At 35.6% G+C, this 26,441-nt stretch overlaps 1 protein-coding gene across 1 annotated transcript in view; it reads left to right on the top strand.

Moving 5' to 3' along the window:
• Window positions 1-24,605, top strand: part of CACNA2D1 (calcium voltage-gated channel auxiliary subunit alpha2delta 1) — a 366,445-nt gene extending 341,840 nt beyond the window's left edge. The window contains exons 28-38 of the mRNA XM_053977961.1: window positions 679-765; window positions 1,120-1,187; window positions 2,486-2,524; window positions 3,716-3,787; window positions 4,219-4,371; window positions 4,465-4,517; window positions 7,383-7,438; window positions 7,592-7,721; window positions 9,055-9,167; window positions 12,129-12,211; window positions 20,045-24,605. Of these exons, the coding sequence (XP_053833936.1) occupies window positions 679-765; window positions 1,120-1,187; window positions 2,486-2,524; window positions 3,716-3,787; window positions 4,219-4,371; window positions 4,465-4,517; window positions 7,383-7,438; window positions 7,592-7,721; window positions 9,055-9,167; window positions 12,129-12,211; window positions 20,045-20,161 (971 nt within the window). The 3' untranslated portion in view covers window positions 20,162-24,605. The remainder of the gene's footprint in view (window positions 1-678; window positions 766-1,119; window positions 1,188-2,485; window positions 2,525-3,715; window positions 3,788-4,218; window positions 4,372-4,464; window positions 4,518-7,382; window positions 7,439-7,591; window positions 7,722-9,054; window positions 9,168-12,128; window positions 12,212-20,044) is intronic.
• Window positions 24,606-26,441: the final 1,836 nt, after the last annotated feature.

The following is a 26,441-nucleotide window of genomic DNA, read 5'->3' as shown; positions in this document are numbered from 1 at the left end:
CCTTCTCAAGTTTGTCGAAAAACAGATGCTACAACAGATCACATACTCCTCTCTTAAACATATGGGAGCCTTCACTGCTGTTATTTCATAATTATTTATTGCATTTTTTTCTCAGTAAAATATACGGATGTTAATTAATAAAATTCCCTGAAACCATTTTTGCTCCTCAAACAGCTCCAGGGAATCTACCTTTAACTTACCTGTTCATATTAAGCAGTGTTAAAAACAGTGTCAAATCTATCAGAGCATAAATTGTGCATTACTGAGTGGTGTCAGTATACCCTGCATTGAAAAATAGGCAGATAACATCAGGATAAAATCTTTGGTTCTGATCCTGGTTTAACAGAGCTGCTCACCTATGTACGAGTATTCATGGCTCTGTTTGCAGAAGAAAAGGCTATAGTAACTTTATGAAGTAGTCAAAAAAGGACAAAAAGAAGAAAAGTAAACAAAAAGAAGGAAAAGAAAACATATATTTCTTAGTCATGCCAGTGTTAGTAACCTAAGCTATCACAGGTGATAAATGTGTACTGCAGCTGGTCGGTGCTTTGGAATAAGCATTTTTAAAAATCATTCTGGTATTTTAATAACAATAGATTTAAGTTTCAGAGGAAGAAGCTTTCATGTCACCCTAACTTCTTTTTCTGTTTGCTTTTTTTTTCTCTTCTATACTGTCAGAAAGTGGTGCCAATAGCTATGAATCAGGTATTATGGTAAGCAAGGCTGTGGAAATACAAGTTGATGGGAAGCTTCTGAAGCCAGCAGGTAAGATAGCGTGGTACTGAAACTTGAAATACTTTAGTTATTTGGTTGCTGCTCAACAGTGTATTGGAAATTTAATTGAAATTTCAAAGGACCTTCACTTTATAATAACATTATTTTCTCTGAGACAGATTTAATCTTTCTAGTGGAAATCTCTTCGCATTTGAGTAAGAGTGTTCAATTTATTAGTCTCATGAAAGATGCTGGTGATCGGACAACTGAACAAAAATCGTATTTTATCCTTCTCCAGTTCAATGATTTAGATGTCTTTATAATTCCCCCCCTTTTTTTAGGATTATGCAGTTACCTTTTTTCCCTTCATTTAACTAAAGAAAACTTTCATGTATTTCTTGTTAGTTGTTGGAATAAAAATTGATGCAACCAGCTGGATGGAAAATTTCACAAAAACCACAATCAAGAGCCTGGTAAGCAATTGACCAAGTCTTTTTTGAACTTTATTTGCATTTCTCAAAGATTCTGATGCAAATAGGTTTACTGTCTCTTTGTGCCAGAGTCACACTGATGCATAGCTGCCAAGTAGTTGTGGTATTTAAATCATCCAAATGCACAAAATAAATCAATGTTGAAATAGGCTATGTTTTGTACGTGTCTTGCTTTCATAATTATAAAACATAGATAGAGACAAAGAAAAATGACATATTCTAGCTAGTAGTAAGACTATGCTGCAGCAGTGAATAAAATCTGAATAAAATCTGCAAAACAATTGGTGAACCTTTTTTAATTTAATATCCTGGATGGGTAAGCAGTGAACAGTAAGGATTTATATTGCAACCAGCATCACAGCATTTTAACAGAACTTAATGAAATAGGGGCTTAACCATTTCATTCCATATGTCTAATGTGTAGTACATCTGAGGTATATGGGAAGGAGGAAAGGTTAAATGAAAAGAAAATATGGAATTGATAGTGAATTGTGGAAGGAAAGGCACAAAATGAAGAAACTTAACATAAGCTTCTTACTGGGTTAGGCAATGCTGCTTGGTTGGTTGTATATTTAGGGAATCAATAAGAGAGTCTGGCTGGTTTAGGTACTGGAGCTGTAGTTCAGTGGGGAGGCAAATGCATTGCCTAAGTGTCAGAACAGTTAAGGACAACAATACATAAGTGAAAAATGGAAAGTAGGATGAATATTTCAGAAAGAATGCTGACTCCAGCATCACTTGGTAGTTGTTTTGCTGAGTGCATAATGCAAGGACACACTTGTGTGTGTATGTGTACACATACTGCAAGAACATGGAAAAGCATGTTAGGAGTCAAAGCCATAAAAGCCAGCTGTGTTAATGGGCTTCCTTTACCACCATAGGATTCCCATGCTTTAAAGTTTTTCATGGTCAAAAAAGATACTTTTGAAGCTTTTCCTTCCAAACTCCAAACACGTGGGAACGCTCCTATTCCTTCTGGTTTACTTTATGCTCACATCACTGACATCCTGACAAGTCCCCCAAACTATTTATGTATATTGAGCATACTTGAAAAGGGAGCTGAATCAGAGCCCTTGGGGAAAGGCAGTCAAGATTGTGATATTGATAATTACTGAATACAGAGATATTTCTCATGAATGGCACACACTCGAAATTAATTTAAGTTTATATACAGATATTGAAAATAGAATATTTTTTCTTGTCTTGAATGATTAATATAACTTCAAAATGCAGTTTATTTTGGAACATTTTGTGAAGATTACCGTACTTCTGTTTTTTAGTGCAACAGTGAAATCTGTGGCTGTGAAAGAAATAGCATGGTAAGAAAATGTTCAGTTTATGAATATCTGACCGAGTATTGAAATTCACTCTTCTCTAGATCTAAGACAGATTCTATCACTATTATTTAAGTGTTGATTTAACAGAAAACAGGGCTTAGTTGTTTGTGTCATGAGAAAGATGGAAGTTAGGAGGGGAAGGGGAGAAAGAGGGCATAAAATCAGGTGAAGTGGTTATGGTGATGAAGTTATGAGAACAAGTGTAAAGAAAAATATACAGGAAAAGCAATAGAGAATGATGTGAAGAAAAATGTGATAAAAATATAGCAATAATTTGCAAAACAAGAGACAAATCCTGAGGAAAAAAAAAAGAATAATTTTTAAAATTCTGAAAAAAAGAGTAACTCAGAGAAGAGTAAGTGCAAACTTAGGAGGACCAAAGTCCATAATGTTCCTTTCCACAGTCATTGATTCCCAACGCATTCAGGATCAGGGGAGCCCTTAGCTCTGCTGGCACTCAGGAGAGCCCAGATCCAGAGACTGTCACTATATCATGTTCTGCCATGTGCTTAAAAGCTTTTCTGTGCTCAGGTCTTCTGAGTTCTTTTGAGGAATGTGAAGATCATTAAATGCAAGAATTACTGCAGAAAGGGTACTGTAGGGAGTTATCTACTTGACCTCACTGCTATCTCTCCAGTCTCTGGCTGCAAGGATCTTTTACAAAGTGTAAAGCATGTGAAATCAGTGGGTTTCCCATTCCTGCACCTGACACCTGGAATATTCCCACTACAGTCCTTGGCAAGTGAAAATAATCATGCCGAACAAGCTGGGAGCCTGCCCTTAAGACTTTTACCATTGAAAGCTGCAAATGGAAAAGTACTTTAAACATGGCTGAAGTACATGAGAAGTTGTAGCCCCTTATTATGAACTGAGTTCCAATTATGATCAGATTTAATAAGGATATAGCACTCTTGGAACTAACAAAGTATTGAGCAAATAAGAATTTGCAAAACAACTTTTATGAAATTAAGCCACAAATAAGCCTTTGATCTGTTCAGACTTTTATTACACTGATAATGCTAATTATTATAACATAAAATTGGCCCTTGGCTATTGGTTTGTGATTTGAAGATACTCTGATGTCTTGGGAAAAAAAAAAAAAAAAAGTAGCTTCTTACAGAGTGTTATATTGACAAATCTTTCCTGTAAACATATTTCACTTTCTTACAATAGCATGTGGACTGTGTTATCCTTGATGATGGTGGATTTCTTTTGATGTCCAATAGAGATGAATATACACAACAGGTATGTATATTCTTTAAGAACATAACATGAAAACCAATGGGAAGAAGTTTAAAGATAAAAATAAAACATTTAACTTTCAACTTACTCTAAAGATTTCTGAATCTTGCTGGATCAGAAATACTAAGGGGGTTTGTTAGTGTTTTTTAGAGTTTTCTTTATAGATGAAGATGCCAAACTTGCTACCAAGTTGCATTCTTTGTGCTTTGCCATTAGGCTCGTAGGCTGCCAATGGACTTAAGATGGTGAGGACAAGTAGTATGTTATCCACACACCTTCTTTCTCATATTCTTCTTTCTCTTTCCCAGGCAGGGTCTCATTGATACTACATTTAACAGTTACTGTCTAACTGGGGTATTTAGAACTGTGCACTTTGTTACGAGAAAAATAATTGGAAATGTTTTACCTTATCTCTCTGTATTGGCCCCCATCAGATTGGAAGATTCTTTGGTGAAATTGATCCTGGCCTGATGCGAAACCTGATTAACATGTCCCTGTATGCCTTTAACAAGTCTTATGACTATCAGTCAGTCTGTGATCCTGAAGAAGAACCAAAGCAAGGAGCTGGACTTCGTTCTGCTTATGTGGTCAGTAGTCCCATGTGCAGTGGCTGAAAATCCATTGAAAGTCTGCACATGTTTATACAAATAAAATAACCTCTTGTTTTTTATTTTTCCCAGCCTACGATAACAGATATTTTGCAGCTTGGATGGTGGGCTTCAGCAGCAGCCTGGTAAGTATGAGTGTGTAGGAAATCTCTATATCCAAACTCTAATTATTCAGTGGGTTGAAACTTTATTTGACTTGGATTTTTTCCTCCATAAAAGTTCTCTAGACCCTTTGTTTCTGCAGTTTCTCATCATGAAAATTCTTAGCTATGTCTCAAACATGACTGTTTTGTCAACAGTTCAATTAAAAACTGCTCTTGACAGGTTTTGTGATTGTGTGTTGTGACTACAAAATCAGCTTCAGGAAGCAGAATTTGGATTAATGGCCTAAGTATTATGGGCAGTTGTGAAGTCTAAATTATCACATTTTGAATTATTGATCACTTTGTTGCCTATTTCAGAATATCATCCTTGCCTTTTTCTAACAAGAAGTCCTAAGAACATCAATGTTTGCTTTTCAGTGAATCATTTTACAAAATGCATGAATCATAGAATCATTTGGGTTGGAAGGGGTCTTTAAAGGTCATCCAGTCCAACTCCCTCTACAATAAGCAGGCACATCTTCAACTAGATAAGGTTGCTCAGAGCCCCATCCCACCTGACCTTGAATGTTCCCAGGCATGAGACATCTCCATCTCTATGTGCAACCTGTGCAATGTTTCAACATCCTCATTGTAAAAAATATCTTCCTTGCACCTAGTCTGTATCTTTCCTCTTTTAGTTTAAAACCATCACTCCTCATCCTACTGGAACAGGTCCTGCTATAGTTTGTCCTCATCTTTCAGTACTTAAGCCCGCTTTAAGTACTGAAAGGCCACAAAGAAGGCTCTCCTGGGAGCCTCCTTTTATTCAGAGTGAACCCCAACTCTCTCAGCCTTTCCTTATGGCAAAAGTATTCCATTGCTCTGATCATTTTTGTGGCCTTCATCTGCACCCACGTACAGGCCCATGTTTTTTCTGTGCTGAGGACTGCGGACCTGACACAGTGTTCAGGTGGGGTGTTTTAACTTTTTCACAGCCATGGCGATTGACGCTCATATCAGCTACTTCCCTCAGCACCACATGGGAATAAGTAATTGGCTTTGATGTGGTGCTTTTGCTGTGGTGTGAATTGCACCCTTGGAGACTGGTCCTTTTTCTAAAGCTTCATGATACTTTTTTTCTTTTTTTTTAATAATAATTACCAAACTGGAATAAATTACTTCCTTTATGAAGCTAAGAGTTAAAGTATGTAGCAGCTGAAAAGCTGTATAGTAATTTTCTCACAGAAGCACGTTGAAGACTGTACGTTGTTTTTTATTGTTGGTTACATTTAGTGAACAGGAAGATAAATAATCTTGGTTTTCTTGGACAACAGCAAGCCTCAAAAATTGGAGATGGGCAATAATCCAGAAGAGAAACTTGATTTCTTTTCAAACAGAGAAACTTCAGTTTATCAGTGTTCAAATCAGACTCAGTGGTCTGGTCTCAATTTAGACCTGAGGTTTATTTTGTGTGATGTTTAACTTGAAAGCACAACATTAAAGTACTTTACTATGGCCATGTTTTTAATGGAATCTAGGTCAGAAGCAGGCAGAGAAGGCCATTAAGCAAGCAAAATGAAAAGAGATGACCAAGAAATGGATTCAGTGAGGCACCTGGCAAAAGCAAGTACAGGGAAATAAGAGAATCCAGGTTATTAAAGAAAGCTATCGTGTTTCAGGCAAAAAATGTGGGATAAAGGTGTGAGCTATCATTTTCAAAATTTATATGGGACACATCAGCATTTGGTTAAGAGAGTACGTGTCATTTCTCCTTCATGCTCCTTTAAGTCAGGAGATTTAGGATTTTTCCCAGGCTGCCTTTTTTGTTCAGTTCCCTGTAAATTCTGAGGTAAGCCATTACAAAGGAGTACTATTTTCTGTCAGCAAATTGCATCACTATTGAATAGAATCAGGTCTCCTGATCCATAACTGCTCTGTGCTGTCCCTCTGATGATTCAAAGCACAGAGCCGTGGATGTGAATCCAGAACTCCTTCAGGGAATGCCTCCATGGGGAAGGTGACAGGTGTATTCAGCTTCTTTACACAGGAATCACACTAGAAAAGGAGAAAAATTTTCAGGTTGAATGAAGTTATACAGTCCCTTCTCTCTGTAGAACAAGTATTAGAACAGCATGAGATGAGATCGGGTCATATTTGTGGGTAGAAGAAAGCCTAAAACTTGACAACTGAAAAATACAACTTAGGAAGTTGCACTTCCTGTTTTGGCAGGCTGGTAGAGGAGAAAGGGTCTGTATGTGTGGCAAGCTGGTACCTACTTTAAGTAAATAAAATTGTAAAAAATTCCATCATCAGTGAAGCAAAAAAAATTATATAGAGCTCTTCAAGCTTAAGCATTTTGTCAGCATATATAGGAAGAAAATGTAGTGCATACCTCAAGAGCAAGAATAGAGATGATTTGAAAACTCAACTGTTACAGTAATGCTTTTTAAAATATAGTATACCAGTGTTGATCCCCTTCTCAGAGATTTAATGAACCTTAATCAGTGTAAAGTATCTATTTCAGGAGTATGTTCCCTGAATGTGTTAGGAAGGAGTTCCAGTTGGTTTAAGTTGTAGAGAAACACCAACATGCCTCTTTCACCTCCAACAGAGGTATAAAAGGGGGGCAGGGATGGTGTGATAACATTTCCATTATGTGACTTGTGGGCACACATTACAGCAAATCTGACCAGCAGAACAAAAGATTAGTGTGAAAGACCTGTGAAAATGTGGGAAAAGAAAACCAGAGTCACACTGGAAGGTTTAAAGAAACACAGCTTTGATAACTGGCAAAAACATAAAAAATTATTGTTAATGATTTATATTTGAGTAGTTTTTAAGTATCCATTAAAATACAAAGAAGATAAAGAGCCTTTGAAAATAAATATATTGTCTTTCTGTGTTCAGGTCTATCTTACAGCAGCTGTTTTTGAGCTTGACTTTTCCACGGTTCCTTGAAGCAGGTAAGTCAAAAGAATGTAAAAGAGTCAACTTTGAGTGAAGTAGAAGGTAAGAATCTGGGCCAGGGGACATATTTGGGTCTCCCCATTATGCCTGTGCCTTAAAAATGTCATTTGTTTGTTTTTTTATTCATTTATTTATTTATTTTATATCAGCTGATATGGAAGATGATGATTTTGGAGCTGCCCTGCCTAAAACAAGCTGTATCACTGAGCAAACTCAATATTTCTTTGAAAACAATGATAAATCCTTTGGTGGGATTGTAGACTGTATAAACTGCTCCAGGTAAAATTTCTTCAATATAAGTAATAACTTTTGGATTGTATTTATTTTACAAAAGATAGGGACACTATTATAAGAAGCAAAAATATATTTTGGAATAATTTCACCAAACTTACATAAGCAGGACAAACAAGAATAGAGGCAGGCAAATTGCATTCTCTTTTTATTTGTTTAGAATTAATTTTAATCATTAAAGAATTGTAGAAATGCTTTAGTCAGTGTTTTGTTTTATAGTCTGAGCTCCATGAAAATTGTATTTTTATTTCTGTCCCAATTTGTTTTCTTTTAATTTATTATGTCAACTTAAAAGCATTCTTCAATATCCCAAGGGATATGATCTTCTCTAATCTGGTTATGTATCAGAATTTTTGACAGTCAAGAAGATTATGCAATTTATCTTCTAATTTATCTTTTAGTTGATAGTGTCCATGTTTTAAGACCCCTGAGTCTAATAAAGCAAACAAAGGTATTATACTTTTTATTAAAAGAATTACTCTCCAGACACCATAAAGAGGCCTATTGAAGATGATATTTAATAATAAGTGAAAAAATTGTATACTTCAGAAACATAGCATCTTGAACCTAAATTTTTGTTTTATACAAGAGACTGCTGGGGCTTTGCACACATTTAAGACTTCTGAAAACATCTTAGAAATTAGAATTAATAGCCAGATTTCAAAAAAAAAAAAAAAAGAAAGACAATATTTCAAGCCAGGAAAGAAAGAGAGAGAGCTTTGGAGAACGTGAAGACAGCCAAAATACATTTTTTCAACTTCCATACTTCCTTCTCCATGTTGCTAGTATGTGTTGAGTTTATTTATAAACTGAAAATGACCCTACTATCTTAAATACCTTTTGCAGAATTATGTGAACATAAAAATACAACAAATACACATCCAATACATGACATGCATACCCCATGCTTGTCTCTTGCCCTTCTTACAGACAGGTTTATGTTTTGGGGCTTTGTTTGTTTGTTTTTGTGGTTGTTTTGCTGGGTTTTTTTCTGTTAATTGATGCTGAACTGATGTTATTTCTCAGTACAGCTACTGCAGTAGCAGTACAGAGCTAGCTATTAACTCAATTAAAGTAATTTTATGCTCTTTTCCATTTTTTCCACTAACAAGTCTGGTTGAAAAAGGGTACGATGGAAATGTCAAAAAGATTACAAAACTTATTATAAATCTTTCTTACTGTTTGTTAATAAAAAAGATAAACAGTAGCAAGCAGACTAAATCTGTGAAGCTGGATTATTTTATTCCAATACTGTATGTCCTTCACAAATACGATTTTCCTTACTTCATTGAAACATAGGGTTTTGTTGGCTTTTTTCCAGACTTTATCATGCAGAGAAGATTTCAAACACCAATCTAGTGTTCATTATTAGTGACAGCCAACTGCTGTGCCGTTCCTGTGACCCAAAGCCACTGATGCAAGCGGAGAAGCCGGGTATCCTTTAAAAATCATGTTATTTAGTAGTGTGGATTGATTTTTGGCTATGGGATACTGCAATCTATTTGGGTAGAAATGACCCACTTATCTACGTTATTACCATGGTTGCCACTGGAATACTTGAAGTAGCAGGTATTTGTGGGTGATCTCACAAATCATGTAAAGCAGCAGTCATTGAGGTAGAGAGCCAAGCTATTATTTGTGAGAATTTAGACAGAAATGTGCTCACAGGAACTTAAGTTTCAAATAAAGCAGATACAAAATCTTGGGCCCAGGACAGAATAATTGCCCAGCTGGACAGGTTAGGGACAGAGTGACAGAAAGATTTGCAGAAAAAAGCTGGAGGTTCATGGTGGGCAAGAAGTTGACTGTGTGTTGGCACTGTGTCTTGCAGAGAAGTGGGCTGATCACATCCCAGGCTATGACAGCAAGAGGGTAGTCAGCAGACTGGGAGAACTGATCCATCCCAACTCTTCAGCACTGGTGACTTCAACATCTGGAGTTCTGTGTGCTTCCCAGGACCACACTGGCATACAGGAGGGAGTCTAGTGTAGTGCCACCAAGGAGATTGGCATCTGAGAGCACAAGCAAGGAAAGTCTGAGTGTCCTGGGTTTGTTCAACCTTTAGAAAAGACAAGGGTATGTCTGTCTAGAGAAATAATGAAAAAAAAAAGGCCAGGATAAGAGTGTTTGGTCATGAAAAGTTGAGATGCTGCATGTTGGTGAAGGCACTTTAGTGTATGCCAGTGTCAAAGACGAGCTTACTTCTTGTGGTAATTGCATTAGCCATCAAAGGCTAGAGTTCATCCAGCTGCATAGAATTTCTTCAGAGCTGGCTGGAGACATAGGTGACTTACATGCTAGGCAGAGTTCTTGCAACACAAGCATTGAAGGTAAAAGCATGTGAAAGACTGTTTTAATTTACAACCACCTTCATGCCAATCTCTCTGCTTTAGCCTGTTCACTGCAGTAGATAGCTGTGGTGATGGAAATACATAAAACCAATATACACATTCTAGATCAGGAGAAATGCACCTCAGCCATTTTCTTCTACTTAGGCTTGAGGACAGTGTGCCAGAAGTGGTAAATCAAACCATAATTTGGATTACTGTGACAGAACAAGGAAAACAATTAGTAATACCTCCATCCACATCAGGAAGTTAGTTGATACAGCCACTCCCACTCCTGAAAGAAAAGCAGATGGTGGTAGAGATGACTGTGTTTCTTTGGCACAAGCAATGCATTCATAGCCACATTAATAAAACTGGAATTCCATCTACGCTTGGGCTGAAAAGGAAGTTACATTGGGGTGTCATCATAGAACTATGTAAACTTAGCCTAATATTCTAATTGGCTTCAGTCCATGACAGTTTGATCAACTGTTTCCACTGCCTGAATTTATGGACAGCACTCACTATAGAAAATGAAGCATGATGGATGGGAAAGGGCACATTACTTGCATTTCCCTGTGGAGCCCAAAACTACTAGAAAGGAGTAAATTACCTAAAATGGCAGTCAGAACAGCTGTGGAGGCTTATATAGACTAAAGGAACTATTTTATTTTTGTTCAACTGTGCAGTACTAAGCTATTCAACTCTTTTCTGTAACTAAGGTACAATGTGAAATGCAGATGTAGCATAACATCACCCAAGCAGACAAAATGACCTTTGGGTGCTATTTAGATGATTATTATTACACTTTGCTTCCTTTTGGCTGGTACAGCTTTGCTTATGCACAGTTTCTTGGAGCATTTTTGTGTTTCAACTTCCCTTTCAGCTGAGCCACAGCTGAGAAAAGGGGAGATGAGTCTGATAACATCTGAATGAAGGCAGATGCAGATCTGCAGAAATAAATTCCGCATCATCTTGCCTTCTCTTCCCTTTGGCCTCTCCACTTGTTGCACTGAAGCTGCTGTACTCCTCCATGGTAGTGCATGAACAGGATTGCTTCAAGTGTAAATTAGAGCTACTAAGATAAGTTCTGGCTCCCTATTCTTTTAATAGATTTGATATGTATACTACCTAGAGTGGAATAAAAAAAAAATCTTAATATACTGAATGGTAATATGAGCAGGTTTCACCAGAAGGCTGTTTTGCAGTTTGCCATATCCATGCCTTTCAAGTCTGCTGCAATGCCTCATTAGCCAGTGGAACATGTGAAGTACAGTGTGAAGTACACTTTAACACCAGCAATTACAGATTTCAGAGATGTGAGATAAAGCAGTACCTCATATATTCAGTTAACGAAATAATAGCATGTCACTGCTCCTGTTTCTCTCCTGCTGTTCTGCTGGTAGTATGGACAGCATTTTCTCTGTCTGCCTTCATCCCTGACACGCTAATGGGATCTCAGTAGTTCTCCTGTCATTTACTACAAAGCCTACAGTGGCATGATCTTTTCTATGATATTTGGGGTAATATAAGTGTACCCATAGTAGAACCGGTAGTTTTTATAGGGTTTCACTGCTATGTTCAACCTGTATATGACATTACTTTTCTAAAAATGTGTCATTGCTTTTACTGTGTATCTTCATTATATCAGAGTAACTCAGTGGTAACATAAACTATAACTAATCAACACCATTGAAAGTTTACTGCTTTATGAAATATATTCTGAAATATTTATGCAATGATAAAAAAAGCAATGCAGAAAATGTTAAAAGAACTCAGCTTTTGTTTCTGTTTATGGTTCTGAAAATATTCTAAAAAGTTCTGCAGGAGGTTTATTTTCTTGATTATAGCAGTATAAAAAAAAGGTATTTCATTTTGATTTATCTAAGTGGTTGGGTTGGGTTGGGTTTCTTGAATTTAAACAAGGAACTGTGTATACTGATGTTTATTCCAGCACTATCTGAATTAGTGTAAATCTTCTCTCCTGCCATAAGAATAAAACCAGAATGTTGATCCTGCTCATGTACAAAGCATGAAAAACAGTGATACTCCTTAACCAGAGAAACAGATGAAGGGCCAAATCCATGTGAAATGGTCAAACAACCTAGATACAGAAAGGGTCCCGAAATCTGTTTTGATGAAGCCAAACAGGTAAAATTGAAGTTGTAAGACTTTAAGACTATCTTCAAAAACAGTTGTAGAGCAGCTTTAGATGATCAGTGAAAACTGTGTTTAAACGTACCTTGGTGCCTGGTAACCTTTTTATCACTAAACATACTGTTCACTCTAGACCATAGCCACTTTATTTCAATTAACATAAACTTAACAGCTGCTTTCTTATCTGCCTGTCCTATAACCATTGCACTTTCACACATGATTCCCACTAAAGCATTATCTGTGATTGTAAAACTGTATGGTGCTGTGAAATTCAGTTTTTCAATGGCTTGCACAAGTATACAATAATCTTGGCTTAGAAGTAGTATTTTTATAATAATGTTTCGAAATATTATTTAAAGTATTGTCAAATTATTAAAATTTTATATATGTTTTAGGATGTTGTTTCTAATTCGGCAAATTGTATTGCCTTTAGGTCATGTTCTTAGCAAGTTTAAAAGTGCATTGCTTTACTGAAATCACCAAAACTATGCTGTTTGGTACTTCTGTGTTGAATGTATTAGTTTTGAAAGAGAAAAATTATAACTGTGCCACATACCTAAATTATTTTTAATATTCTTTCTATGTTTCCTTTCAAAGACACAAAAGAGATAATGCTGAATTCAAGTTGTTCAGAATAAATCTCAAGACAAATAGTACTGAACAAAGAAGTGTCTGGCATTAGATACAATAAATAATTTAAAAATGCATTTCCAATACCTCATGCAATTCTGCAATTATTGCAGTGGAAAGATTGTCCCAAACCAGTGCACTTAGTTGTCTATAGCTGTATACCAAAATTTGTTCCAGTATGTTCTCTGCTTTTCTTGTAATGAGGCACAATTACGGAGATGTCGGTAGTATTTAAAAAATTTAGAGAATTTGTATTCAATGCATTTTTCTAGTAACCGAATTTTATTTTTAAAAGGAAATCTTCTTACTGGCCAACAAAGATTAAACAAAGTTGAAAAACCATCCAAAAGCTATCCAGCCATTGTAAATAATCCAAACCATCCTGATATGATTGTGTGTGAAAGTACAACTCTTGCTCACTAGCTTGATGTGCTGATCAGTGTGTAAGTCATGTGTTTTGTACCAGTGGATTGTTTTGATTAAGTTTATTTGCAAAATTTGCTGTGAATCTCTTGCTCTTGGGTGGATGCTTTCACATTAACTCTGCTAACTGCCAGCAATCTGCATGATATCTCATCTTGTATGTCTTTTTTTCTGTGTTTTCTTTCCTTTCCTCTACTTGCTACTTTGCCCGTTATTAATAGGATCAGCCTATATGCACAACGAGTCGTGCCTCTGCCATGATGTCCGCTCCTATCTTCATTTTTCTGCAAGTTTTCATGTGGTGTGGATGGTCAGTTACTTTCTCTAATTTTTTGTTTTGTTCTTGGCTTAAAAAATTAGCAGACTTTTTTACTTACTGAACATACAAAAGAAAACAGAATGAAGCGAGTCCCAAAAGCAACAATCTGGAGTAAATTACTGTTGCAATATTAAGGGAAACTAAATATGAAAAAACCCTGTCTGGAGCCTTATAAATCACTGTTACTAAACTTGAGGACCTCTCCCATAGAGCATACAAAAACAAGGCAACCTGTTGGATTTATATGGTTGGATCTTTGAGATTGCACATGTACCAGCTGAGTCCTCATCCTTCACTTCTAAGCATTTTTCCCTTGTCCTTGTTAAAATGAATAGAAGAAAACAATTTTTCACAGATTAAAAAAAGATACAAAGCAAATAGAAGATACAGCATACCTGTGAAAGTAAAGCTTTACTTAGGGGTGGCAAGGATGAGTGTTATGTGTGAGTGTTGCTACTGAGAATGAGCACAACAGTTAATGATGGAAGATAAGGGTGTGCATCAATTTGGTTAAACTAGGAATTCAGTAAAATAATATTTTTTTACTTCTTAATTTTTGGCGACCTAAACATATTAATTGCCTGATTACAGCAGAAGGTGAGGTTTTGCTTCTAATTAACTACATAAGTAAGTTCCTGTATATTGACCAAGTGCAGACTCTGGGGTTTCCAACTAAAACCTTGGAAATTAGACTGTGTTGTATTTGATGGTGTGGGATTGCATCATGACTTACTGTGCGAGTGATATGTCTGCAAGAGAACTGCTGAGCTAAAGAGCAAAAAATGTGTGTCTGAAGGGGGTTCTAATCAACATTGCTCTGAAAACCACTAGAGGGAGATACTCACATGTCTATCAAAGTAAAGCAAACTGAGGCAGAACTGAAAGCTTACAGGGCATTTTTCAGATTTAGTGTAATGAAATATTGAAAATTCATGAAATATTGAAATTCACTGAAACTTAGAACAGTCATTTTCACTGTAATTTATATTCTCTCTATACTTAAGGGAAGTTTCAATTAATATATCTTGAACATAAATGAAAATAATCTTTATATTCTGTTTAACAGTTTATTTTTTGAGTAATTTTGAAGTTTCTTATTCTGTACTTAAATGATGTAGTATCTTGCACACCTAGGAACGTGTACAGACATGGTAAAGGTTGCAGGAAAAGGTGAAAGGCCTTTCTTTAAGCCAATAGTATTTCACATTAAAATCTAGATTAACATCTCATGTTCTTGCTCATGCAATTTGCTCTGTGCATAGCTTTCTTTAATTAAAAAGCTACTGTCCAAAGTATATATAAGCAGCAGAGACTCACCTTGAGCTGAATTCTTTATGCCCAAAATGTGCTTTCTACTTAAGGTGGGAAGCACCCAGAATATCATTTTAGCTGATAAGCTTTTGGCAGCAGAAAGTTACAAAGGTAATTTTGTTCATCCATCTTGTTTTTAATAACTTTGTGATTTTGGAAATGTGTTCTCTCTGGGCATTAATCTATGTAGTTATATTAAAATCACTGAAGCCAACACAGATACAATCCAGCTGATCAGGTTCACTAACCTGACAGGTTTTTTTTACTTTTCATCAAGGATAACAAAATAGTCATTATCACTGTCTCCGATGGCTTGCTCTTACTTTGTACATGCACACTGTTTGTTTCTGCCATACCTGAGAATAAAGAAAAGAACTGTACAAGTGTTTAGCCCCCACTGGGAATGTCTTACTTCCATCAGTTTCCAAATATGTCAGTGGGAGCTTTGAGGGTGATTAGCTATCCAGGCAACTGGATACATCTTGATGGAATTGCCTGTGTCCCCAGTCTGTGCATGGGGAGCTGTACACTTTTGACAGCTTTGTCTGGTAGTCCAGACAAAGGAGGGCAACCCAAAATTTGGGAATGACCATGATTGAAACTGGAAATTACTCTTGAGTAAAAGCAAAGGTGTTCACCATGTAATATGAAACATTTAAAATACATGCTTATAAAAGGTATAACTGAGGTAATCCATTGGTGTCAAAGGCCACATCAGAAGCTCTTTGGGCAGATGTTGTTTTATCCTTTTATAAGTCAGAGTAGCACAGTGGGTTCTGATTAATTTATTATCATTTAAAAACAAATTTTAAGAGTAACAAGTATGTTTATAGCCTTAGTGTATATGTGTATATATATATATATATTTGTAGCTCGAAGTGTATTTTTAAAATTTGGGACTGGCAGTGTCTTCAAGGAAATGATGATATATAGCAATGAGTATGTTGTTTTGATACTTAAAAATGAAGGTATGGTTTTATAAAAGCAATAATTTCCGTCCTGAAAGTGCTGAATAATTTTCATAGCATGTGATGTTGTAAAAGAGCCTTATCTAAAGTTGTTATAGTAAGGCATGAAATGAAGAAGATGACATTTGGATTTGACACTTCTCTACCTCAAACATGCAAGGAAATTTGATGCAATTAATGCAAGAAATTTCTCAAACACTTCTGGTGAAATGAAAGCAACTTACAACAATTCTTTCCAATTTCTTTTACAATTCTGTCTCTCTTCAAAGAGAATTTATACACAGACATAATTTTGACGACAACAGAGAGAGGACATCCCCAGTTGATCTGTTATTCAGGATTTGTGTGATTAATGTCATGGGCTGGAAAATTTCAGTGAAACTGCTTAAAAATAGTTCAGTGTCTAATTGCACTAGAAGAGGTAAAGATAAGATAATGTAAAGAGAAGATAAAACAATGCTGTATATCTTTGTTATAAGATACTTTAGAAGAAATCTCAAAAATAACATTAACATGAAACAGCTGAAAAGTTTTCTTAAAGCTCAAGAAGAGGAGAAGTGTTCTTAAAAAAGGCATTTTGAAGACCATTCAAAACTGACATTTTTCTCAATCTGGTTTTAAATTGGGGATGGAGTCCAACTTATTTCAAGGAGACTGTTGATTGTTTTAATTCATGTAAATAAACACACAATAAGATTTTCTCCTCTTTTTTATTTTATTTTTTCACATTTTCTGTAGTTTTGATAACAGTGAGAGCACAGAAGAAAATTACAATGTGAAATTCTGTGGGGAAAAAAATTAATTTAGATGGGATTTACTGTACCTTGTTTGCCACTACTATTTTTGTTTTAGCTTAGGACACAAAAGAATTAACTGATTCCAGAGACAATATTTAGAAATTGTTCTTGGCAGAACTGCTGGTTTACCACTGCAAATTGCTCTACAAACCTCAGAAATTCAATGTGTCTTTGATCAATATGAGGTTAAAATCTCACTAAACTTGAAATATGTGTATAAACCTTGTATACTTTTTGTGCAGTGCAGTTTAATGCTGCCATTCATAATAAGACAATGCCTGTCCTGCATGAGGCTTCCAAGATATTTACTACTGTTGTGAATTGTGAATCCTTTAAAAACTTCTCTGTGTAGTCTTAGGGAGAGGGAAGAAGATACTAAGATACTTCATTTCAACCCAATAGGAATATTACATTGTATGACTGATGGACGTAAGAGCAGTTGAGAAATTGTGGTGTGGTTAAAAAAAAATCTCATAGAGTAAATAGAAATGGACAACAGAATGGAGGGTGTTTTCAAAAAGATATGGTGGTAGGATTAAGTTATCAACATTGGTCTAATACAAGATGACGTAAGCTGAGTCCTGTATAACTCTATATGTGGAGGCCTACTTGCTTTCTATCTATACTGGATGCCATTTTCACTACAAAGGTAGTTTCCCTTCATGCTATGCACAATTTTGTTTAAGACCTTCAGTTTACTACTTATAGTCTCCAGACATCTCCTGTCTGTTGGAAATTTTAAATCTCCTGCTTTGCTTTCAACTCTTTCTTCAAAGATGACTCTTCTAAGTAATTTCAGTGACAAGAATAATAAATATCAAGAGGTAACACTGAGTACCATTCACTGAATTCATGTGAGAGGAAACCTTTACTGATAATTCTGTTTTTAATCGTAGTCACTGTGAGGAAGAAGCAACAGGGTTATTTTTAAGTGCTTTAAATAGAAATAAAGCTGCATGACAAGACACAATGCAGATGCAAATAGTGACAGAGCCAAACTAAATAAACCACAATGTTCAGTGCATCTTGAAATCTTAGCATCCTAGTACAAATCTGGTGCAGCAAAGTTCACTTAGGACTTCTTGTTGAACAGAAACCTTTGGAATTTTGAACTTGTAGAATGCAATCAACCAAAAAGAAACAAAGCCAAAAAACCAAACCAAACCAGACCAAACCAATAACAACAACAACAAAAAACACAAACAAAACAAAAAAAAAAAAAAAACAAAAAAAAAAACAAAAAAAAAAAAACAAAAAAAAAAAAAACAAACAAACAAAGCAAAAAGTCTAAGCCAAAACTAAACAACTAAATTATAAAGCTAACACATGACACAGATATGTCTGGAAAAAGCTACGGTTAATAAAGTATGGCAGCCAACATGAGGTATTTGCTTTAGGACAAAATGAATTTTTGTTTTTTTCTAAGGAAATTGAATGCTGATTTTTTTTGTTGTTGTTGTTTTTTTGGGGCTTTGGATTGTTGGGTTTTTTTTGCATCCAAGTTTCTAAAGGAGACTCTTGGTGAATGCTATAATTCCTACTAATGTTCTGAGTCTATTTTGTCTGCTTTATCTGATTTTCCATATTTTTTCCCAAACTATTTTGGAAACCTACCAGCTTTAAAGAATGCATTGTGTGCAGAATAAACAACATTAAAATTCTCATCAACTAAAGCTGGTGTAAAGAACTCATTGAAGGCCTTTGCTATGCCCTGTAATTTCCAAATTCTGTCTTTACACCTCTGTTATGAAGGAGTTGCCCTAACATCATATTTGACTTTGTGATTTTAATTTAATGAAAAATTCATATTATCATTTCGGTGTATTCTGCAGGGAGGTTACAAAAAAACCCATTTCATCCCACTCCGCATCGCTCGTTTCCTGTTTATATCTGATCTGCCATTTTTATGTCCTTTCTTGTTCTTGCCCATTTGAGTAAACTTGATGTCCTGCACTGCTATTCTTACAAAGCTGGGAAGTTTTGCTTAAGGAAAGCAAAATTTGCTTAAGGAGATTTGCTAATAAATTAAAGGCTGTTTAATGTCTCTTTCTTATTTATCCCGATTGTACATTTTATAGACACACACACGAACCCACATACCCCAGCCTTTTCCAGGGTATATTAATTGCATATGCTTCAGTGGCGTGTAAGTCTGAACCAGGAGCTTTTCCCTGTCTGTTGGCTTTACTTTCTGTTATACGTAGTTTTTTGGTTTTTTTTTTAAGTTCTGTGCCAGCAGCCAGTCTCTGTTACTGTTCAGATTCAGTTGTCGGTCCTTCCCTTCACATATTGCTCCTTTTCAAGAAGTTTCCCCAGTTGCTAATATACCTAAATTCCTTTCCACCTACACTGTTTTCTTGCCCTTGGAGGCTTGTAATATTTTGGAAAATGGAAAGTGTCTTTTTATACCATGGGTACAGAATACTGTGAAAACAAAAGACCAGATATTTTCAGCCTTCAGAGCTACCCATGAATCTCAGACTTCTCAGAAAAAGCAGTTAGGGGAAAATTTTCCTGGTGTTTTAGGTACTAATCAGAGTTTGTATCAGTCTTGAGAAACAAGATCTAAGGTGTTACAGGCTCCAGAACAAGTATCAAATTTATTTCGGCCAGACTAATGAATAGGTTCATCATGTGAAAGGGATTAAACATTATAAGCAAAGTGAACCAAAGAATAGCAATTATTGGTGGAGAGGAATGAGGAAAAGTGGTATGATTGCTGTGTGGCATAAGGAATAGTTACTGATGTATGACAACAGTGCAGCTCAGAGAGAGCTTCAAACTGCATCAAGCATGTACAATTAGTGCAACAGAAAATTTCCTTCTTATACTTAAGTAGAGCACCAGTGGCAGAGAAAAGATTTTCATTCTCTTTGGTCATATCTTCACCTGCAGACCATATTCATTTTATTGTGTGATCATTTGATGAAATGGACATAAACATATTTTGGTATTTGTTTTCTAAACTTGAAAAGTTATCTGTTCTTCTGTCTTTTCTCACAATAAATTCATACTCAGAATCTTAAAGTGAATGCAATTTTAAGGAATATAGATGGTGTTTACTGAGGCCCCCAGGTATATTCCATGCCATTTCTTGATTGATTGTGTAAGTATCCCATCTAGTTCATAAGTTTGTGCTGTAAACCTTGAAAGTATTTAATCTTCCCATGTTTATAGTTAAAGCAATAACGCCACTCTTTGTATCTAAAATCAGAGGGACTTCCAGGAATTATGTTACTGTTATTTTAGCAAAATAACATATATAAGACCAGAAAGGATGCCTCAATGATAATTCAAAATGTTGAAAACTAAGCTTTTTTAGTTTGCTTCTCAAGCAGTTTAATTAATATTAAAATATTTCTTCTCTTCTTGTCGACAGGAAGATTCAGCTGACTGCGGTGGGGCCTCTGGTCTGAGTCCATCACTGTGGTCTATGGTAGCAATTCAGTTGGTCCTGCTTTGGCTGTTATCTGGCATCAGACACTGCCAGTTATGACCTTGCTAAACCAAAACCTGCATAACTTAATCAAGACCTGGCCAAAACGATAGCCTCAGTTTCATTTTCGAAAGGGTCAGCTACTGAGACAGCAGCAGAACAGCAGTGCTCATGTCTGGCTATCACGCGTTGTGAGACTCATCGAGGCACCACGATGCCTGCATGTTGGAGTGTCAGATCCTTAACTGTGTGTGAATGCTGCATCATCTATGCCATCCAAACAGATTTCTGTACCTGCCTCATAGGGGAAATCTAAAACCTTTTGTTTATTCATTTGTTTGTTGTTGTAGTCTTGATGACTTCATGTAAAAGGGCTCCCCTAACAATAGCTTATGTATATGATTTTCATTTGGATAAGCTTTGGATATCTTGAATATTTATATTCTTTTACATGAACAGTTGTTTAAAAAACAAAAAGAAAAATGACAAGGAAAACGTTCTCCCCAGGATACATTACTAGCACCAAAATGGCTGCTTTTAACATCACTTTTGTCCAAACTTGTTGAGTAAAATGAAAATATTGGCCAGTCTTCATCAGAAGTTCAGCATGATTAGAATGTTTTATGAAGAGTGGTTAATTTTCCAAAATTAATTCTACAGCCACCTAAGCTTTGGTGGGTTGATATTGTATGTAGAAAAGAGGGAAGGGAGGAAAACTACTGTTTTTCAAAATACAAAGGTACTGGAGAGTGTAACTAAAAAAGTGATTTTCATCTTAAACTTAGTGTAATCTTCTGTCAGAAAAAAATTGCTAATTTCAATGTAATATTCACCTTCTTTTCACAATGCAGTTACATATAAAGCTAGTAGAAATTCTTCAAAGGCTGAAACAAAAATGCTTGTGAATAAAAAATGTCTTTGTGATATTTGAATGTTGGTTTCCGGGGGTATTTTGCATGATGATGATGCTAAGCTATTGTTTTTCAGTTTGTTTTCTTTGATGGTAGAGTATAGTTCATTGAAAAGATAACAGAGTGATTCTTGTATTGTGTGAGAAATTGAACATTGCAATGTGTTGCAATCAAATCATATTACATTATATTATGAAACAGAGCTCTGAATATACTGTGCAATGAAAAAGCTGAGAAAATAGGGTAAATATAGCTATTGTAACAAAAGGGTTGAGGTGGATTTTTTACGGAATAGCGATCTCACATGAAAACCTGTGTAAAGATATTTTAAGAATATAAAAATCAGATTTAACACATTTATTTTTGGAAGTATATGTTCTCTAAGGTTCATATCAGGTTCCCCCTTTGTTTACTTCATATAAACCCACCTATAATATTAAAACTTATGCTGTTGCTATTTATTATTGAAAATAGCATATTTAACAGCAAAATTACCTGGTTGCTGCAGTTAGAAAAAATATAAACAAATGGGGAGCCTTGAATCTATATGTATGCACATTGATACTTGATTGTGAATAATAACTCTAGAAGTTGTTTTTATACAACCTCATTGGTGATACAGGTTGGTGCAGTAAATTACAATATTACAGTGTAGCATAGTGTTGATGCAAAATATGATTTGCGCTTTTTTTTTTCTAGTTTTCAAAACAAAACAGTATTGCAAGACAGCTAAACCAATGAATGTGCAACTCTGCTGGTATTGTACAGTTCTGCTAACTACTGCAATATGCAAATATTAATATGGCACAATACACTAGCTCTTTAAAAAATAAAAAAAATGCAAATCATCAGTATGTATATGCTGGCAATTGATTGAAATAATTTTGATCATGACAAAAGCTTAAAAAATGATTGGGCATGCATTAATATCCTATGAAAACTGAAGAAGCTACTCAAAGCCATGGCATGGCTTGAACAATCTACTGTAGTTGTATTCTCATGGCTGGTTCATTGTTTTTCATGTACTTTGGCTCCAGCTATGTATTTTCTTATGTTTGGGAATACAGTGAGTGAAAAACAGAAATCCTGACCTTTTGTTCAGTGATAAAATCTAGATTTAAAAAAAAAATACACCTAGCAATGTCATGGGGTTAAAAGTACAATTAACTGTCTTGGATGACTTCAGGTCCTCCTCAGGGAAGGTGAGCTAATGCTTATGATAAGGGTGAAGATAAACTTGGAGCTCTGCCTTCCAGTCATAGTGCTGCAGTGTTCACTCTAGCACCAATTACCACCTGATAAAAAAATTGGTTTGAGTGTTTCTTATAACAAGACTGAATCCAGTAATTTTCCTTAATGTGGTCAATTGATGTTTTATGGGAGGAGCAAGTTTTCTAGGATTAGGCCAATAATTACTGCACTCACTGCTTTTACTCTGAGGTTACTTTAAATACTCATTGGTTTGTGTTGTGCTCTTTTATTTTCATGTTAGTATAATAAGTTCTCTATAGTTTTCACTTAGCTTCCCTAAAGAAACCCTTCATGGACAAGTTGCACTGTTTAAAACACTTTGCTTATGCTGGTAGGCCATATTCAGAGTTACTCAATAAACATTTGATTAGAGTTAGATGGAAGAAAGAAAGATGGCACAAATTCATGCTGCCACAGGAAACATCTGTGGCTTTTGCTCTCATCCCACTTCCCTTAGAGTGCTCAAATGCAAAAGGAGGGAGAAGCTCATGCCATGTAGACACACAGCCCTCCTGGATGATCCAAAGAGAGAAATGTCCTTTGTTCCTCTTCTTCATCCCTCTATATGACCTGAAGACATGTGTTTCTATATAAACATTTAGCCTTCCAGCTAACATTATAACATTCTATATAAACATTTAGCAAACATGATATCCATCTTATTAATACTTTAGAAAGTACTGAGTATTTTAAATACTTTGAAATTATATATTAGAATATATTCAAGTGATTGTCAAGATTTTTTTAAATACCCCAATATCTGCAAAATGAAAAACCATAGACTGAAAGTGCAATCTGAACTTTAGCTATCTCAAAATGTGAATACCAGTCTGATAGAAATAAGTCGCATGAATAAATACAAATTCTCATGCAGAAGGGTATCCTTACTCTCACAGTGTATCATAGTCATCTTCTTTTTTCTTTGAAAGAAGAAGCTTGATCCTAAAATTAAGGTATTTTTAAATACGATATACTGTAAAAAGTTGTGGGTTTTAAAGTCAGATAAAAGGCTCTGTTGATGGTTGCTCAACTCCTTTAAATAGCGCAAAGGGAACTGTTGTGACTGGTTCAGTTCACACAGAAATCATGCAATGTATTGTACATCTGACAAAAAGTTGTTACGGCATGGTACTGTGCAAAACATGATCTGAGAGCTTAACATGAAAGGTTTCTTTCTAGTTTTTTCTTTTGAACAACCAGCATTACTGCCGAAACACTGACCGTGGTCCATATTTGTAACAGGTTTTTAACATGACATAGCAGGTCTGATTGACAAGATTTTTAGGTCCTGTACCTTTAAGACTTTAGTATAATCTTTTTCATGTTTCTAATGCTTGAGGCTTTACTGCTTAACTTAACAGAGACAACAGTGTTGCTGCCATTTGTAAGTTTTCCTACAATATTCCTTTTATTAACTTAAAACCTGGCCTTACTGGTTTCAAATAGGCAGTATCCCTTTTAAGTGACCTTTGCAACCCAAGTGTTACTTGCTGTGGTTGAGAGCTTTTTGCTGTCACTGAAGAGACATTAAAACTTGTTTTCCCATTAACACATAACAAACATGCTTAGTATGACTTAATTCCAAAACACAACCTCAGTACCACTGATCCAAAAATTCAGATGCTAGTACATTGGTTATTAAGAAATATATTAATGTCTACAAGGCATTGCAATGCACTCAAGTGTTTTTGGAATGTCAGCCTAAGGTGAAATCTTAATAACTCCTTTCCTAGGATAAATTTTACCCTAATTTCATCAGACATCCAAGCCTTTAACAAAGGCTACATTTATTATTATTTTGTTCATACCACAATGTTAATATTGTTAATACTCATTGTACACTATTGTAAAAAGATTAAAACAAAGCATCTGAATACAATTCAAGACTTTTGAAAAGTTAGCCTCACCCTGTTCCCAGCTACTTGCATCTGTCCTGTTTATGGTTTAAAAGAAAAACATCATCTTGAAGAAATATTTCACTGAGGCTAAAGGGATACTGTCTTGTTCAGATGCCATGAAATTGCGATTGTGATCTGACAAAGCTGTCTTCTCTTCTTGTGTTGTATGAAATGTCTGGATCATGCTTTCTGGGATATTTTTATTGAAATGCTCAGTGTGCGTTTCTGCAAAAAAAGACTTGGTTGCTTTTACAAGGCAAGCAGGTCTTTCTCCCTTTTCTTGTGTTCTCTTGACACTTTTGTGGAACTTGACAAGCCTGGAAAAAAAATTTTTTTGTAAAAATTTGTACAATAATGTTATAAAAAAGTTTATAATCCTAGAACTGTTGTGTTAATTATTGTGCAAAAACAGTATATTCAGAATAAAAGTTTATCATTTAAAATCAACAACTATTTTATTGTTTATTCTGTATGATAAAAACATGTAATTAAGCCTATATTATTTGCTATATAATACTTCTGAGTTTAATATAATTATACCCAAGTGTTTGTAGAGAGTGAAGACAGTGACTTAACGCAGGTCTTCATGGGGTTCAGAAAAGGATGCACAGCAACCTTCATTTCTGTTTCATTTGTGACTGTGAAAATTAAAAAAAAAAAAAAAAAGTGGAGAAAATATAACCAATGACAAGTGGGGGTCTGTAAAGCCCTTGGTAAAATAAGAGTCTGAGACAGCTCGAGTATCCTGTTGTCCTGAAACAATTGCTTTCGGAAGGGTTGCCATTTGCGAACTTGTAAACACTGATGAAATCCAAGGGTTCATTCACATGGAGAAGCAGAGTAAAATCAGATGGCTCAGATGGGCCCTGCTCAAGTTATTGTCCCCATGTCTGACCAAAACTGAGTCATGATTCAGTCAGCTTCTGTACTGCTGCTGTTCTTAGCTAAGGACTACAATTAAAATGGATATATGTATCTCAATAAACAGGCTTGGGGTGCTCAGGAGGTGCTTTGCTGGGTTTCAGATTTGCTGCAGGGGCACTGGCAATCTCTGTCTGAAGTGCAGGGCAGAAGGCTGCAAGTAGCAACTGCTTTAGAAGCTGAATTTAATCCTTGACTGCAAATGTGACACAGCCCAGAGAGAATGGCAGTTGTAAAATTCTGATGGATTTACTGGATCCCTGAGGAGTAGATAAGAGAATAAGAAATCAAATGCAGATTCTAGTGCTGCAAAGTAATAGATCACCCATGTGGAAATGCTACAAGGCAGTGCATGACACTGTGCATCAACATCCAGAGACTACCAGCCTCAACTAGATTAAACATTGCTTCCTAACTACATGATTATCCCCACATGCTGAGCTCACTCTACCATGTTTTCTGTAGGCTGACTGCCATTGAGATGTAGAAATAAATAAATCCCCAAAATCCCTTTCTTGTACATCTTTAGTTGCTGTATTACAATGCACTAGTCATTAAGTAAGAGAAGACACTCTTGGACAACACAAGGTTTTTCCCCCACACTTCTGGAACTTATAAGCATCTTTGACCTCATCAGTTTGATATGGGAATGGCTGCACTGCAGTGAGATACTCTATATTCATCCCTTGTGCAAATCAACCCAGAATGCAGTTTGCCTGTCATATTGTATTATTTTGAGAGATGACTTCACATTGTCCAATGCAGCTCTATTGCTGCTAACCATCTACAGAAATCAAGACATTATATAACACAAATATTACAAAATGCCTTTGTTGTCACATCTATTAGTCCAGTGCTCCTTGTAATGCTTGACTGAAAAATATGCCCACCCTAAAAGGTACAACATTTTCTCTGTTGCAAAATACATCAAGAACAATGTCTCTCTTTCCAATAATCTCTTAGGAGCTTTTGTTCACAAAATGTATATGGGAGAAGAAGAAAGAAAAATGGGACTTTCAGGAGAATGGTTTAATCTAAATTCTAACTGCATTTCTTCTACTTGTTTTAAATATTTAATAATTTCTCTCGTTATCAGATTGAGAATATCACATTCTCAGGAGCTGTCCTTTCCTTTTGAAACCTTGTTCAGAAACCCAGACACCTTTTTGTGGAATCTTCCCTTTTAATAAAGTATCTGCCTCTCTTCCTTTTGGGGTTTTTAACCTTGTTTCTCCTCTGGGTGTTACAAATCTTTCCTTGACTAGATCTCCGAGTGTACATCCCATATTGTGTAGAACAAGTATTTGAACTTGGTAGTAAGTGTTTTCTTTGGGAAAATGATAAACATGTTTATCATTT

This window comes from Vidua macroura, chromosome 5 (assembly GCF_024509145.1).
Source record: "Vidua macroura isolate BioBank_ID:100142 chromosome 5, ASM2450914v1, whole genome shotgun sequence".
Lineage (NCBI taxonomy): Eukaryota > Metazoa > Chordata > Aves > Passeriformes > Viduidae > Vidua > Vidua macroura.
The sequence above is the reverse complement of the archived record's forward strand: the minus strand, read 5'-3'. Positions and strand labels throughout refer to the sequence as shown.